Raw genomic sequence first — 16,969 nt, 5'->3', positions numbered from 1 at the left:
TTCCCCTCGCTCTCCCCTTTCCTGTCCCGTTGCCTAATCTCACTCACTCCCCAGGTCCCTCTTGCTCTCACTCTCTCTGTCCGCAAGCTTGCAAGGCACAAGATATCTTTTTTGTCTTCCGCGCCCCCCCACCATTTCTCTCTCCTTGATGATCATTATTTCTTTTTCTCACCCCAGGAATTGAATCGCTGATGTGACGATCTTCCTCTCCCTCCTTTCTAAATGGGAGAGCTGTGTGGAAAGTACAATGAATTTACAAAGGGAACCTCTGTGGGTTAATGACCTAAAATTCACCAGGCATGCTTTGCAGCTTTGAACAAACATTCAGTAACTGGCCAGATGGCGCATGATTTTTCAGCTTTGCACGGCTGAACATTATTCGATATCATCTTTCATTCTAATCAGTGCATTCTTGGAGCTTCTCAAAGTTCTTTTATAGCTGGTGAATGCTCAAGCAGATTGGGCCTTGTGATAACTCTTTCTTTTGAATGTTGAACTCGCTCTCTTTCTGAATTTTTACCTCTGTCGATCTGTTTTTCTCCTCGTCTCCTTGTCTATCTCTCTTGCTCTACCTCTCCTCTTTCCCTGTCCCTTTTGTTCTCTCTTTCTCTCACTGTCATATGCTCAACTATATCTCTCACAGTCTTTGTTTCTTCTTTCTTGCCTTTCTCTCTCCCTCCAATCCTTTCCCTCATCGGGTCTCACTGCCTTTTTCACTGTCCCTCACTCTCTCGCTTTCTGTCCCTGCATCACACACAGACACACGGAACACTCTGAAGGCAAGGACAGTTGTTTCCTTCGAAGAATGAGTGTCAGCAGCAAGGGAAAGAAAAGGAGATTTCACTCGTGAAGATGCACACACATGAAATTTATAACGTTTTAACTGTATCAGAAAAATAAATCGCCCATTGGTTTAGATTTTAGTGACATAACAAAAAAACTAATGGAGTTCCTATTTAACAGTCTTATAGAGAAAGCTTAAGGCTGTGGTAACAACGTGTATTCTATAGGGGGCTATAACACCCTGTGCTATATGAGTTACTATAACAACCATTGTTCTATAGGGCACTATAACATCCTGTGTCTTATAAGCTGCTGTTCCAGGCCAAGTTCTATTGGATGTTGTAATAACCTGTGTTCAATAGGGTTCTATAACAACTGGTGTTGTGTATCACTAATGAAGTAGTACTCGGTAAAATAATGGGACTGAAGGTGGACAAGTCCCGTGGACCTGATGGCTTACATCCTCGGGTCTTAAAAGAAGTGGCTGCAGAGATAGTGGATGTATTGGTTGTAATCTACCAAAATTCCCTGGATTTTGGGGCGGTCCCAGCGGATTGGAAAACCGCAAATGTAACGCCCCTATTTAAAAAAGGAGGCAGACAAAAAGCAGGAAATTATAGACCAGTTAGCCTAACATCTGTGGTTGGGAAATGTTGGAGTCCATTATTAAGGAAGCAGTAGTGGGACATTTGGATAAGCATAATTCAATTAAGCAGAGTTGGCATGGATTTATGAAAGGGAAATCATGTTTGACAAATTTGCTGGAGTTCTTTGAGGATGTAACTAGCAGGATGGATAAGGGGGAACCAGTGGATGTGGTGTATTTCAATTTCCAGAAGGCATTCGATAAAAGGTTACTGCACAAGATAAAAGTTCACGGGTTGGGGGTAATATATTAGCATGGATAGAGGATTTGCTAACTAATAGAAAACAGAGAATCGGGATAAATGGGTCATTTTCCAGTTGGCAAACAGTAACTAGTGGGGTTCGGTGCTAGGGCCTCAACAATTTACAATCTATATTAATGACTTGGATGAAGGGATCGAGTGTAATGTAGCCAAGTTTGCTGATGATGCAAAGATGGGTGGGAAAGCAAATTGTGAGGAGGACACAAAAAATCTGCAAAGGGATATAGACAGGCTAAGTGAGTGGGCAAAAATTTGGCAGATGGAATATAATGGGAAAATGTGAGGTTATCCACTTTGGAAGAAAAAAATAGAAAAGCAAACTATAATTTAAATGGAGAAAAATTTGAAAGTGCTGCAGTGTAGAGGGACCTGGGGGTCCTTATGCATGAAATACAAAAAGTTAGTATGCAGATACAGCAAGTAATCAGGAAGGTAAACGGAATGTTGGCCTTTATTGCAAGGGGGATGGAGTATAAAAGCAGAGAAGTCCTGCTACAACTGTACAGGGTATTGGTGAGGCCACACCTGGAGTACTGCGTACAGTTTTGGTCTCCGTATTTAAGGAAGGATATACTTGCATTGGAGGCTGTTCAGAGAAGGTTCACTAGGTTGATTCCGGAGATGAGGGGGTTGACTTATGAGGCTAGGTTGAGTAGATTGAGCCTATACGCATTGGAGTTCAGAAGAATGAGAGGTGATCTTATCAAAACTTATAAGATAATGAGGGGGCTAGACAAGGTGGATGCAGAGAGGATATTTCCCCTCAGGGAAAACTAAAACTAGGGGACATAGGCCTAGACTTTCCAATTTTTTTGCATCGATACTGCCCCGGTAACGTCCATTTTAACGGCGAGATGAGGTATAACGCCCAGATATCGCTCATTTAGCAACAAAATGGAAACTAACGCCCATGTATCGCTCACTTATTGCCCAACGTTACTTTCAGCATGTTGTTAACGTCGAGAATTAATAATACCGCCCGTCCACTTTTTTTTGCCGTAAAGATCAGAATGGGCAAAACTAACGCCTCTAATATCGCCGAGCCTTGCTCTCGGCACCCCAGCCACATATTGCCGAAAATATCACTCGTCGAAAAACCCGCTGAGAAAAAGTTGCTCTCACCTGAACTAAACCCAGCGGTATGGACGCCATGTTGTAAATCGGAGGTCGGTTCATATAAAACGCTGCTTCAACTTCTGGGGAGTTTTGATGTACTGTGCAGTTCTTTTAAGGTGATTTGAACATCTGAACAAATATCTTATCATACTGTGGACGACTTGAATTTATTTTAGGTGTTTTAGTAGGTAAATTTATTGTTTGTGAACAATAGGTATAATACTGATTGTGACTGTAATGGAGCCTGTCATTTCTCAGCCTGTCTTGCTGACTACGCACATGCTGCAGGCTAGAGATGGCAGAAGGTATATTCAACAGCATTATGGGCCCAGTCAAAGAGGTGGCAACTGAGGAGGAGAAGGACGAAAACTTACACCCCACGCACTTACAGGGAGAACGATCTTATCTGAGACAATGTGCAACAAGATTATGTGAAATAAAAAACATTTAATGAGAACATTTGTATAAAATCATAATTATAACTGTCAGCAACTCCCCACCCCATCCTCACCCCAGCCCACATTAAATTGATGACATTTATATTATTCATAAAAGCGTTCACATTTCAAACAAAACTTCATAATCAAAGAAAACGAATGCAAAAAAACAAGGTACACCCCTCCCCCCTTCCCCCTAACCTCCCAACAAAATAGCAACCACAACATAAAAATGCTGTGACCAATACAACTCCTGCGGCCATGCACTTCACTTTCCTTCCTCCCCACCGCTTCTCCTCCCTACCTCTACCCCTTCCCCTTCCTCTCCTTACTCCAAGCCGCCTTGCTGAGGAGCTCCTCAGATGCTGCTTCATTGGGGGGCATGATGGCAGAACTGCCGGATACGGGAGAGGACGGTCACGAGGTGGGAATGTGCTCCGAGCCAGAAGCAAGATCTTCCTCCTGGCTCTCATGTATTGTTGGCAATGGGGGTGCAGCACCTTGGGGTGCAGTGCAACGCTCCGGGACCACTGGGAGCCCTCTGCCACCAGTGTTCCTGGCTATCAATTCCAGGGCCTCCGCCATCCACGGCACGTACTCGTTCATGGTGGCGGACATGCTGGCCATTGTCTGGAGGATCTGCTGACCTATCTCAACACTCCTCCTGGACAAGTGTACCATATCCTCGCTCAGATCTGCCGTTCGTGGAGCAGGCCTGCTGTGTCGAACCAACCTCCGTGTGGTCGGCACCGTCATGGAGACACCTAGGGTGCCCTGCGGCAAGGTGCTTGGGCCTGCTACCTCCACGGCAGAGGAGGGCATGGCTGCAGGAGCACTAGATGTAATCGGTGTCGAATGCATTATGGAGCTTGGCGATGCGTGCTCCTCGAAGTCGGCACTGTCATCCGTGGAGAAGGCACCCTGCAGCTCCATGAGCGATAATCGGGGCTCCTCAGCACCAGATGGACGATCGTCCGGCGAGTCCGGCCCCACACCCCCACCTCTTGGCTCGGTGATGTTGCACGGGGCCACGCTGCTGGCTGAGCTACTAAACATAACTGAGGTTATTCGAGGAGAAGGGGGTGCTCGAGTCACAAGGTGATTCCAATGCTACACACAGCATATGCACGACAAAAGCACCACCGCTATCAAAATCATCACAGACATCACATTTCATGACCATGACCAAATTCTGCATTGCAATGATTCTCATGAGGCCATCCTTATTTAGAGAACACTTAATATATTATTGGTCGGATATGAGTGGGTGTAGCATCTATTGACTTTACATCACGCAATGGTGTATACTTTACTCACGTGGCATCACTTCAGGTTCTGCTGTTGCATGCGTGGCCGACCAGGGGTGGCTCCCCACTAGTGCCAGCCAGCACCCACTCCTTGATGTCGGTGAGCTCGATGGTGACTGGTGGCCCACCACCCGTTCACCTCTGCTCAGCCCTATTCTTCAAAAAGCTTCTTCTGTAAAAGGTAACACCAGCATGACATGGCATGAGATCATTGTGTGATAGGTACTGTCACAGAGACTGATACAACACATAACCGACATGATTATAACGAAAATGAGCATTATATACCTAAAGATGTACACCGTCAACGCAGGCTTTGAGTAAAACACTCCCGGTATAAGTGCAAGACATCACATCTGATTTTAATCATTCTTTACACTTACAATTCAAATTATATAAATATATAAGTAAATGTAAATAAATGTAATACTCGGCTGTTCCAGTGTTTGCGGCACTGGTTGCCCTCACGCACCTCGTTCATCGCTAACTAGACCACCTCGGCTATGTCGACCCATATATTCTGGTAGACCTTTGGGGTGGGCTTCCCACACACACCCTGGGTCAATTGACCCCAGCGTGACTCCACCTCCTGCAGGGGCGAGGCATTTGCCTCGTCGGAGAATCTCCAAGCTCGTTTTCGTCCTCCCAATAGTTCCTCTTCTACTTCACTGCTTTTGCCAGCATCCTCAGTCTCCACAGCGTGCTGTGTTACCTCCTCCATCCCTTCCATTTTAACTATATTTTTTTCCCAAAAACTGCGGGAACAACATTATTTGTGCTCACGTCTTTTTGCTGCTGTTAAATCTCCCTCCTATTTCTCACAACAGCCAAACAACCACACAACATACCCACATACGCTATCGGTTTCTCTCTGCTCCCTCTCGCTCTCTCTCTCCTCTTCTGCGCATGTATTGATGACCCCTGACCTCCTGAAGCACGGGAAATGACCATTGCCATGGCGTTGCTATGAACACTGACAGTTTACAGCAGAAGGTCAAAACATTTAACGCTAACGCCCATTTCAGATCGCTCATGGTAACGCACATTTTATAAAATGGAAAGTTGGGGTTTTGAAAATGGGCGATAATCTGCCGAACTCAAAACCCATATTTACCGCCAACGCTGGAAATAACGCCCATCTTTGGGCGATCTGCACAAAAGTGGAAAGACTAGCCTATAGTCTCAGAATAAGGGGCCACCCATTTAAAACTGAGATGAGAAGGAATTTCTTTCCTCAGAGGGTTGTAAATCTATGGAATTCTCTGCCCCAGAGAGCTGTGGAGGTTGGGTCATTGAATATATTTAAGGCGGAGATAGACAGATTTTTGAGTGATAAGGGAATAAAGGATTTTGGGGAGTGGGCAGGGAAGTGGAGCTGAGTCCATGATCGGATTAAATGGTGGAGCAGGCTCAGGGGCCAAATGGCCTACTCCTGCTCCTATTTCTTATGTTCTTATCTTTGTTACAGCACCCTATAGAACACAGTGTTACAGCACTTAATGGAACATGGATTGTTACCACCCATGAGGATGTAAAAGATCCCACTGCGCGATTTTGAAGAAGAACAGGGGATTTCGCCCTGGTATACTGATTAATATTTATCCCTCAACCAACATCAATTAAAAATAAATAGGTTACCTGGTTATTATTGAATTGCTGTTTATGGGAGCTTGCTTTGTGCAAATTGGCTGCTGCATTTCCTACATTACAACAGTCACTGCACTACACTTAAAACAACATTGGCTGTAAAGCACTTTGGGGCGTGCTGCTGCCATGAAAGGTGCTGTATCAATGCAAGCCTTTTGCACTTTACTTGAGGTAGTGGCGGAGGGGACACATGGGTAAACAGTTTATTTCCCCCACGTCCATGCAGATCACCTTTATGCAAAGCCCTGGAAATGACCTCGCCGCCCTGCTCAATTAGTATTTATGCGGCAACACAAGCCCATGGGTCACACAGAGGTGAGCAGAGGTCAGATGATGTCATGCATGTTACGGAAAAAAAAGGGATTGTATATGAAACACTAACTTCATTCAGTCTTTTTTCCCCTTGACGACATGAAATGAGAAACCCAGGTTAGTGTGAGGAGATAGAGCTCACAGCTGCGCACTCAGCACTCCCTTGGCGCTTGCCATTTGATGTCAATAGAAATGAAGGAGATTGTTGAGACCAGCAGCAACTCATGGAACTATTCCACCAGCACTATGACAGCCCCTAGAGGCCATTTGTTTTTGTACCAGTCCACAACTGCGATGCAAATAAGGAAGGACTTGGGTCATTCACGACCTCAGGACGTCCCAAAGTGCTTTACTGACAATGAAGTACTTCTGAAATGTAGTCGCTGTTAAAATGTGGGAAATGCAGCAGCCAATTTTCACACAGCAAGATCCCATAAACAGCAATGAAATAAAAGTCCACGAGGGAAGAAATTACCTACCTTATCGGCTGCCGCTCTTCTGCCAGCTGACGACGGGTCCCACGCCGTTCCCCATTTTCGTGGTCCTGATAGCACTGCCGATAAGATCCATCGCCCTGAAAAGAAAAATGGCGCTGAGGTGACGTGCACGCTGACTAAACATCACCACGGTGAACTTCGACCCTAGCGCTGACCAGGTAAACCCAGCATACAACTAGACTGACAGAGGTGCTGTCAGCACCTCTTAAAGAGGCACACAAATCTTTCAGGTAAATTTGCATTTAGCTTTTGGACTTGGTTTTTTGATTTTATTTAAGTAGTGGCTTGATGCAACACATGTTAAAAGTTTTTTTATGTGTGTAGGGAGTGCTGCTGGATGTTTGCAAGGCTTCGGATGGTAAAGGAAGGCCTCTGAGTAGACCAGAGAATGTTGCAAATACTCAGCAGGTCAGGAAACATCTGTGGAGAAAGAAACAGTGATCACGTCTCAGGCTAAGATGCTGCTTGACCTGCTGAGTATTTCCAGCATCTTCTGCTGTCCTTTCAGATTGACAGCATCCACTCACAGAGGGAAGAGGAAGACACAGAAGAGGAAGAAGCTGAATAGCAGGAAGCAGAAGGAAGGATGCATCCCAGACAGCCCCTTTCTGGCCGGGATATCGGAGATGGAATCATTTGCCTGCGGTACCAGTGACCACAATCCCATTTCCCCGTTCAACATTTGTCCCACACTTTACCTTCCCACTGTTACTGACCATGACCACGTCCTCTTGCCACAATGTTGAAATAAATGCCACCACAAAGCAAATTTTCCAATCCAACTTTATGCATCCAACCATCCATTATGACATCAAGAAATCAACTCATCACGCTTATGCGTTCCCTCAGTGACTGTCTTGTGTGTGCCTTTGCCTATTCTAGTGATGTGACGCAGTGCTACCCCACTGGCTGCAGCATGGCTGGTGGAAGGCAGCTGACTTTCAGTGAGGGACACTGCAGATGGCCTTGCAGGTCAAACCTGAGGAGCTGGTGGTTGGGAGTGTCAAATCGAGTCATGCTTTTTTTTCCTTATTATCATTCTCCTCCTCCAACTACTGGACGGATGGGCTGCATTCCTTGGGTGTGTGAAATGAGGAAGGTACAAGGGTGGAGTTGTACAGAGGGGAGGACGGGAAAGCATGAGGTGCATGCTGGAAGGAGGATAACGTATGAGGATACCAGCATCCTGTATTCTTTCAGCCCCGGTGCTGGCCAAGTGCTCAACCATGACTGCCAAGAATGGCCAGCACCGTCTCCTCCAATGGGTGAAGTGAAGCCTCATGATTGGTACAGGTTGTTGGTAGGTGAGTGATTAAGGGGTATGTGAATCAAGTGATTCAGTTGATAGGAAACGGCTTTTAAAAATGCACTCACTGACCATGACCAGTGGTCTGAGGTCATGAAGCTTCTTTGGGCACTGGAGCCGGGTCGTGGGGCAACACTATTGGCAGTGACGGCCTTGGTGATCCGAAACCACATCTTTCTTTCTGAAGAGCCTCCTGGTCCTGTGAGTAGAGGACCTTGCTTGCAGTGTTGACCCCCTGCACAAAGCTAGAGTACTGCGTGTGGGACCCTGGGTGCCACTTCCCTGGCTTGCTGTGCCATTTGTGTTCGTGCTGAAGCACTTTTCCCATTTTTGGAGGTTCGGAAGGGAATTCGGCTTTACGAGCTGAAGACTCATATTTGGGATTTCTTTTTAATGTTAATATATTTTTTGTAAGGTAGTAAGGGCTGAAAAATACATTATTCGCATGATTTTAATTTTTATTAGTTCTGAACACATTGCTCCTTTAATTTGTACCCTTTTTAATTGCCCATAATTCATTGTGAACGCCACAGCCTCATTCCCAGAGTCTGTAAGAAGCTGCAGTACCACTTTAGGAGGGCGTTACTCTGTGAGTTAGCGTGGCCCCCAGCACGAGCTTTTGCCTGCTGGTGCTGTGGCCATTTTTAGCGGTGGTAAACCTGAGGCTATGGTGACATCGGCAGGTTTTTGTCGATGTCCACTTTGCTTTAGTGATGTTGGTTGGGGGATGAATATTGGCTAGGATATCGGGGAGAATTCCCCTGCTCTCCTTTGAATAGTGGCCGTGGGATCTTTTACATCCACCGGTGCGAGCAGACGGGGCTTCGGTTTAACACCTCATCCAAAGGACGGCACCTCTGACAGTGCAGCACTCCCTCAGTACTGCACTGGAGTGTCAGCCTAGACTTTGTGCTGAAGTCTCTGGAGCGGGACTTGAACACATGACCAGCTGACTCAAAGGTGAGGATGCTACCAAATGAGCCAACACTGAAGATTTTTTTTATTAATTGTGTGAGCTGTGGGGCACTGTACCTTTAAGATCCAATTCTGCACCCTTCCTTCCCTGTGCCACAATAACCTGGTAATCAAATCACCCTGTGAATAAGCCCCTGATGGCAGTAGACCAAATCTTTTAACATTTGTAAGCTATTAGCATAAAAGCCAAATAAAAAAATAAAAGGTCTGGCTCCTGCTTCACTAATACTTAGGCTGATGAAATGCAATTTTTTAGGGCTCAGCGCTACAAGGGAGTTTTTTTGTTTAAGTAAGAGGGTCCTGTTCAGTGGTGCAACAATATAGCCCAGGCATCCGAGTAGGCCCCAACACACAGCCTAGCAACAGAAAGGCATTTTCATTCCTGAGTGCATTTTGTAAGGGAATGGAACAGCTTCCCATTTCAGACCGCCTTCGGGCACTCTCAGGTCAGGTGCAGTGGGATTATCTGCGGAGTGAAGCTCTCTCTGCTTTTCCAACGCGCCTCAACTCCCAAGGGATGATCTACTTGAGGTGTTTAAGAGGATTTAAGGATTTGATAGGGTAGATAGAGAAAAAGTATTACCTCTGGTGGGGGGAGTCCAGAACAAGGGGACATCACCTTAAAATTAGAGCTAGGCCGCTCAGGACCGATGTCAGGAAGCACTTCTTCACTCAAAGGCTGGTCGCCGGGTCAAAATCCTGGAACTCCCTCCCGAACAGCACTGTGGGAGTACCTTCATCACACGGGCTGCAGTGGCTCAAGAGACGGCTCACCACCTCAGGGCAATTAGGGATGGGCAATAAATGCCGGCCTTGCCAGCGATGCACACATCTCAGGAATTATTTTTTTTTTAAGTTCTGGAACTCTCTCCTCCCAAAAAGCTGTTGAGGCATGATGGTCAATTAAAAAATTCAGAACTCTGATTAATAGATTTTTGTATTAAGGGTTACAGAACCAAGGCAAGTAAATGGAGTTAAGGTACAGATCAGCCATGATCTAATTGAATGGTGGAACAGGCTCGAGGGGGCTGAATGACCTCCTCCTGTTCCTCTAATTCCTAACCTCACAAGTGCTCCCCCTAGTGCAGCACTGCGGCATTATGGGCACTTGTGAGTCCCATGATTTGCAAACACATTTTTTTTTAAATGCTCGTGATTTGTGCGAGAAGTTTAAATGTGTAGAAAGCTTTATTAAAATGTCCTGTGTGAATCACAGATGTTAAGTCTAGAAATCGTAGGGCTGTACGCTGCCAACTGCCACTGCGACATTTTCCATTTCCCACATCGCCCATCGGAGTGACAGGAGGTTTCCTTTTATTAGATTCCCACCTTTATCAAATAAACCCAAGTCGGAACTTCTCCTCTGTAGAGACCTGCAAAGAGTTCATTCAACAACTTGCATTTATATAGCGCCTTTAATGTAAAAAAACATCCCAAGGCGCTTCACAGGAGTATAATCAAACCTACATCGAGACCAAGCCAAAGAGGGAGACATTAGAAGGAGTGAAACTAGAAGCTTGGTCAAATAGGTGGGTTTTAAGGTGGAACGAGAGGTAGAGAGGCGGAGAGGTTTAGGGAGGGAATTCCAGAACCTCGGGTCTAGGCAGCTGAAGGCACGGCCACCGATGGTGTTGTGAATGAAGTGGGGGATGTGCAAGGGGCCAGAATTGGAGGAGCACAGAGATCCCGGGGGGTTGCAGAGCTAGAGGAGGTTATAGAGATAGGGAGGGGTGAGGCCATGGAGGGATTTAAACATGAGGATGAGAATTAAAATTTGGGGACTTGTGGGGGATGAGCCACTCTCACCATAGAAACATATTGGCCTAGAAATCCCGGGCGGCTGCTTCTCATGGGCGATTGGGTAAAAAATTTTTAAAAGATGCGCACCCATTTGTTCCTACTACGTCCATGAGCGACCGCGATCCTCAGGTCTCCTCTCACTGTGCGTCGGAGCGCGGGCACCTCCGGACGTCCACAGAGCTGGAGCTGCAGTCACATGGCTCTGGGCAGCCACTCAAGGTGAAGTATTTTCTCATTCATAATAATGGGAACTCCGTAAGTTGGACATCCCATTATTATGATTGAGAAAGCCCCCCCAAGCATCCAAAACACAACTAAAAAATACACCACACATTTTTATTAATTTAAAGTTATTTATGTATTATTAAAAAAATATTTTTCCGATTTTTAAAGAAGTTTTTTTAATTGTGGTTTAGAATAAACTTACCGTAGTGGGGAGGGTTTTTAACAATAAAATGCGTTTTTTAAATTTTATTTTTTATGTGTTTATGTATTTTAAAACTCTTACACCTGTAAAAGTAGGCTATGTGTCTGCTTTTATCAGGCGCAAGAGTTTTCAGGACATTTGCTGGGTGAGATATGGGTAAATACAGCAACCTTGCCCTTGCAAATGTCCTCGCTCCCGAGATACGGAGGATCTGTCAAGCTGGAGCTTGACAGATCGTAAAAGCCGGTTTTCAGCGCATGCGCATTGTGTGCTGAAAATCGTTTTTTGCGATGCCTTCCCGGGTCCGTACACACTCCATACGGACCCGGGAGGCCGGGATTTCTGGGCCATACACAGCGCACACACACACAAAACATACACTACAAGTACATATACACACCACACACATACAAACACACACTGCAGATGTCAGGTCAGGGCATACCCTGCTTAGGTTGTCATTGATTGTTGCACAATTCTCTCTTCCTAGCCTGGTTTGGCACCCCCTTTTTATCTTTTAGTGCCTCCCCCCCCAACCACCCCCATCACCCTGTGTTCAGCTCCACATATATATCCGAGTCAGCAGTTGTGAGTCCAAACCCCACTATGTATCACATAGGCTGATGCGACAGTGCAGTACTGAAGCAGTGCAGCATTGTTGGAGGTGTTGTCCTGAATCAGATGAGAGATTAAACCAAGGCCACATCTGCCCTATGCTAAACAAAGTGAAAGATCCCATGATCTTATTTGAAGAAGGTCAGTAAGTTCAGGTGTCTTGGCTAAACATCCCTTCCTCAACCAAGGTTGGCATGCAGGTACAGCAGGCGGTTAAGAAAGCAAATGGCATGTTGGCCTTCATAGCGAGGGGATTTGAGTACAGGGGCAGGGAGGTGTTGCTACAGTTGTACAGGGCCTTGGTGAGGCCACACCTGGAGTATTGTGTACAGTTTTGGTCTCCTAACTTGAGGAAGGACATTCTTGCTATTGAGGGAGTGCAGCGAAGATTCACCAGACTGATTCCCGGGATGGTGGGACTGACCTATCAAGAAAGATTGGATCAACTGGGCTTGTATTCACTGGAGTTCAGAAGAATGAGAGGGGACCTCATAGAAACGTTTAAAATTCTGACGGGTTTAGACAGGTTAGATGCAGGAAGAATGTTCCCAATGTTGGGGAAGTCCAGAACCAGGGGTCACAGTCTAAGGATAAGGAGTAAGCCATTTAGGACCGAGATGAGGAGAAACTTCTTCACCCAGAGAGTGGTGAACCTGTGGAATTCTCTACCACAGAAAGTAGTTGAGGCCAATTCACTAAATATATTCAAAAGGGAGTTAGATGAAGTCCTTACTACTCGGGGGATCAAGGGGTATGGCGAGAAAGCAGGAAGGGGGTACTGAAGTTTCATGTTCAGCCATGAACTCATTGAATGGCGGTGCAGGCTAGAAGGGCTGAATGGCCTGCTCCTGCACCTATTTTCTATGTTTCTATGTTTCTATGTAACACAGCCAGGGATAGATTCCTTTAAGTGATGTGCGCAAAATGGCTGTCACATTTAACCCATAGATGCCTGAAGTAATTCCTTGCCTGGGATGTGATAAGCTCGCATGTGCAAACAAACAGCACCTTGAACTGAATTGCTGACAGTGTCTTCACTTTGTCTTTCGCCCCCCCCCCCCCCCACCCCAGAGCATCAGCGGCAGCCGCCCCCCGCCACGGTACCTGTATGACCCGTCGAGCTTTGCGTTCCGCTCCCTGAGCACCTTGAGTCCCAGGAGTCCGATGGCTCCGGTTGAAGAGCCACCATGTGCCTACTGAAGGAGACGCTGTAGAGACCTCGTGGCCAGGAAAGTCGCGGCATAGCAACGGGACTGGGATTCCCAGCGAGGAACTGCTCCCCGCCCCTTGTGTCTGCCCGTCCGACCAATCCTCAAGAGCTGATTATTTTTGATAGACTGATGGGGACTAAAAACGTGAGGCACTGCTGCTCGGAGGGGCTTTGTAACACCCCTCAGCCTGCACTGGAGCCATTGAAGAACACTTGGCGGACGATAGGCATTGAAATCGCAACACTTGTATGAATAGTTATATTAAATAAAGATCACTTTTGTATGTGTGTGTGTGTGTGTGTGTGATGCCTCGCCTGGCTATCCATTGGATCAACAACAGGATTGGTGTTACCCAGCTGTTGAGGCCTAACAGCGATAATTCCCGCGTGAATTTTCTCCCCGAGTCTCGGTTCATGCTGGGGTGACTTATCCAGGGGCAATGGTCACCCTTCGGTCCCTTCCTTATGATTGAGCCTAGATATCGAGTACCAAAAGGCATTCGGCCAAGAAGACATCACAGCTAAGGCCGATCCTGTCAGGAAGATCACAACGCTCCATACAGATACCACATTCTGCTCAATTAATGCTCGAAAAGCTCCAACAATCACAACACCTCGCCTGTTCCAGCTACTGACTACTCTTTGCATGACAAGGTCCCTCCTAGCCTCAGTCCTGAATTTGACCAGTTTGCAACAATCTCACCTTGTCACATCGTCACAGCTTACCTTGAAATAGAGCTCTGGGTCAAACGTTTCTATTACACTTAGTACCTGGTATAAGGTTTCCTTCCTTTGGTTCCTTTCTGTAGGCTGAAGAATCCAAGTTTTCTTCTAACCATTCCGTACTGGAGAGGGTACAGATGAGATTTACGAGGATGTTGCCGGGAGTGGAGAATCTAAGCTATGAGGAACGATTGGATAAACTGGATGTGTTTTCATTGGAACAGAGGAGGCTGAGGGGAGACCTAATTGAGGTGTATAAAATTATGAGGGGCCTGGATATAGTGCATAGAAAGGGTCTATTTCCCTTAGCAGTGGGGTCAACAACCAGGGGGCATACATTTAAAGTAATTGGTAGAATGTTTAGAGGGGATTTGAGGGGAATTTCTTCACGCAGAGGATTGTGGGGGTCTGGAACTCACTGCCTGAAAGGATGGTAGAGGCAGAAACCCTCACTACATTTAAAAAGTACTTGAAGTACCGTAACCTGCAGGGTTACGGACCCAGAGCTGGAAAGTGGGATTTGGCTGGATAGCCTCTTGTTGGCTGGCATGGACACGATGGGCCAAAATGGCCTCCTTCCGTGCTGTAAACTTCTTTGATTCTATGATTCTACTCTCTAACCATTCCACGATCCTGATTTACAAAGAAGTGTACTTTCCAGAATAGCAGCTTGGAGCAGGGATTCTCAGTGCCTTAAGTTTCCTTCCCAGCTGCAAGGACTGCTGTGATGAAATTACATGTGGTCAGTGTAGCATGCTTGGGAGGAAGAGGGGACTTTGGACCTATGGCTCCCAAAGCTCTCCACCCCGGAGTTTTCTGGGCCTGTTGTAGAATAATTGCTCGAGATCCAGGGGTCGGTACCAGGACCACTGTTTTTCTTGATATATATTAATGACTTAGATTTGGGAGTACAGGACACAATTTCAAATTTTGGAGATGACACAAAACTTGGAAGTATAGTGCACAGTGCGGAGGCTAGGGAGAGACTTCAAGAACATAGGCTGGTGGAATAGCGGACACGTGGCAGATGAAATTTAATACAGAAAAGTGCAAAGCGATACATTTTGGTAGGAACAAGGAGAGGCAACAAAAACTAAAGGGTACAATTCTAAAGTGGGTGCATGATCAGAGAGACCTGGGGGTATATGTGCACAAATCGCTGAAGGTGGCAGGGCAGGTTGAGAAAGTGGTTAAAAGAGCTTATGGGATCCTGGGCTTCATCAATAGAGGCACAGAGTACAAAAGCCAGGAAGTTATGATGAAACACCGGTTCGGCCTCAACTGAAGTATTGTGTCCAATTCTGCACGCCGCACTTTAGGAAGGATGTGAAGGCTTTAGAGAGGGTGCAGAAGCGATTTACAAGAATGGTTCCAGGGATGAGGGACTTCAGTTATGTGGATAGACTGGAGAAGCTGGAGTTGTTCTGTTTAGAGCAGAGCAGGTTGAGAGGAGATTTGATAAAGGTGTTCAACACCATGAGGGGTCTGGACAGAATGGATAGAGAGAAACTGTTCCCATTGGTGGACAGTTCGAGAGGACACAGATTTAAGGTGATTGGCAGAAGAACCAACAGCGACATGAGGAAAAGCTTTTTTACGCAGCGAGTGGTTATGATCTGGAATGCACTACCTGAGAGGGTAATGGAGGCAGACTCAATCGTGGTTTTCAAAAGGTAATTGGATAAGTACTTGAAGGAAAACATTTTGCAGGACTGCGGGGAAAGGGCAGGCGAGTGGGACGAGCTAAACTGCTCCTACAAAGAGCCGGCACAGGCTCGATGGGCCATTCTATGATTCTATGATTGATTGCTATGATTAGTCAACAACTACATTATGGTTGTATCATGTGACTACCAGGTTGGTAGAGGGCGAACTAGATGGAGGTCGGTCATTTTTGTCTAACAATTCCTATGTACCTAACAGCTGTAGCTATCCCTACCACCACCCTCGCTAACATCAAACTACTCAACATAGACAAAGCATGGAACCTGGGACCTCCTGGCCTGCATGGGTCAACTGCATGCCGTAGGAAGAGTTGGTACCTCGATGGACTATCACAGTCCTGACATGTTTATGGTATTACCGTTACCTGGGCTAATGAGGCACATTCCCCCACCCCTCACCCACCCTTTCCAGAGGCAGATGTGGACTTGGATTACAAAATTAAAAAAAAATTAAGTTCACCCTTCCCTATTTTGTAACCTCCTCCAGCCCTACAACAATCCATGAACTCTGCGTTCTTCCAATTCTAACCTCTAATACATCCTCGATCTCCTTCCATTGGTGGCCATGCCTTCAGCTGCCAATGCCCTAAGCTCTGCAATTCTATCCCTTAAACTATCCGCCTCTCTATCTCTCTCTCCTCCTTGAAGGCTCGCTGCTGCTCGGTGCCAATTTTTGTTTGATTAGGCTCCTGCGAAGCGCCTTGGGGCGTTTTATGATGTTAAGGTCTTCAAAGCATCCTGTTCATTTCAAAGAGACAGGACAAAAATCAGCTGGGCTCCTTGTTCCTGCTCACTATCCGGTGTGGATGTCAGATGAGGACGGGGTCGGACTCTGGAGCCATGTGATTCCTGCCCCCTCACTGACATTCACTGAATACGGTTGGCACATTGTAAATGACCTCAGGGGTGGAAGATAGCCTCAAGTGGATGGTACGAGTGGAACTGTATCTCAGCCCGCATCAGCGTCTTCAGGAGAGAAGGGGAAAAAGGGGAATAAACAGATAAGAAAATAAGAAAGACTCGCATTTATATGATTCCTTTCACTTTACGGCAAATAAAGTGCCCCGCAACCAACATTAATAAAAACAGATTATCTGCTGCATTATCACATTGCTGTTTGTAGGAGCTTACCGTGCGCAAATTAACTGCCGTGTTCCTTATATTACAACAGTGACTACACTT

At 46.2% G+C, this 16,969-nt stretch overlaps 1 protein-coding gene and 1 long non-coding RNA gene across 5 annotated transcripts in view; one reads left to right on the top strand and one right to left on the bottom strand.

Moving 5' to 3' along the window:
- Positions 1–16,969, top strand: part of LOC139267418 (uncharacterized) — a 211,972-nt gene that overhangs the window by 112,085 nt on the left and 82,918 nt on the right. Inside the window, exon 5 of one of the 2 annotated variants that reach the window (XM_070885720.1) lies at positions 13,202–13,607. The exons of the other annotated variant lie outside the window; for it this stretch is intronic. Coding sequence (XP_070741821.1) covers positions 13,202–13,330 — 129 coding nt within the window. The 3' untranslated portion in view covers positions 13,331–13,607. Of the gene's footprint in view, positions 1–13,201; positions 13,608–16,969 lie in introns of those variants that run through there. 2 annotated transcript variants of the gene reach the window in all.
- The window catches only part of LOC139267419 (uncharacterized), a 169,798-nt gene that overhangs the window by 151,630 nt on the left and 1,199 nt on the right, over positions 1–16,969 (bottom strand). For 2 of the 3 annotated variants that reach the window (XR_011593899.1, XR_011593898.1), the window contains exons 2-4: positions 13,235–16,753; positions 6,990–7,084; positions 4,562–4,723 (exon numbers count right to left, since the gene is read on the bottom strand). This is a non-coding gene — a long non-coding RNA (uncharacterized lncRNA). The remainder of the gene's footprint in view (positions 1–4,561; positions 4,724–6,989; positions 7,085–13,234; positions 16,754–16,969) is intronic. The other variant, XR_011593900.1, reaches the window with a different exon arrangement.

This window comes from Pristiophorus japonicus, chromosome 7 (genome assembly GCF_044704955.1).
Source record: "Pristiophorus japonicus isolate sPriJap1 chromosome 7, sPriJap1.hap1, whole genome shotgun sequence".
Lineage (NCBI taxonomy): Eukaryota > Metazoa > Chordata > Chondrichthyes > Pristiophoridae > Pristiophorus > Pristiophorus japonicus.
Note: the sequence above shows the minus strand (reverse complement) of the source record. Positions and strands in the feature narration are given on the sequence as shown.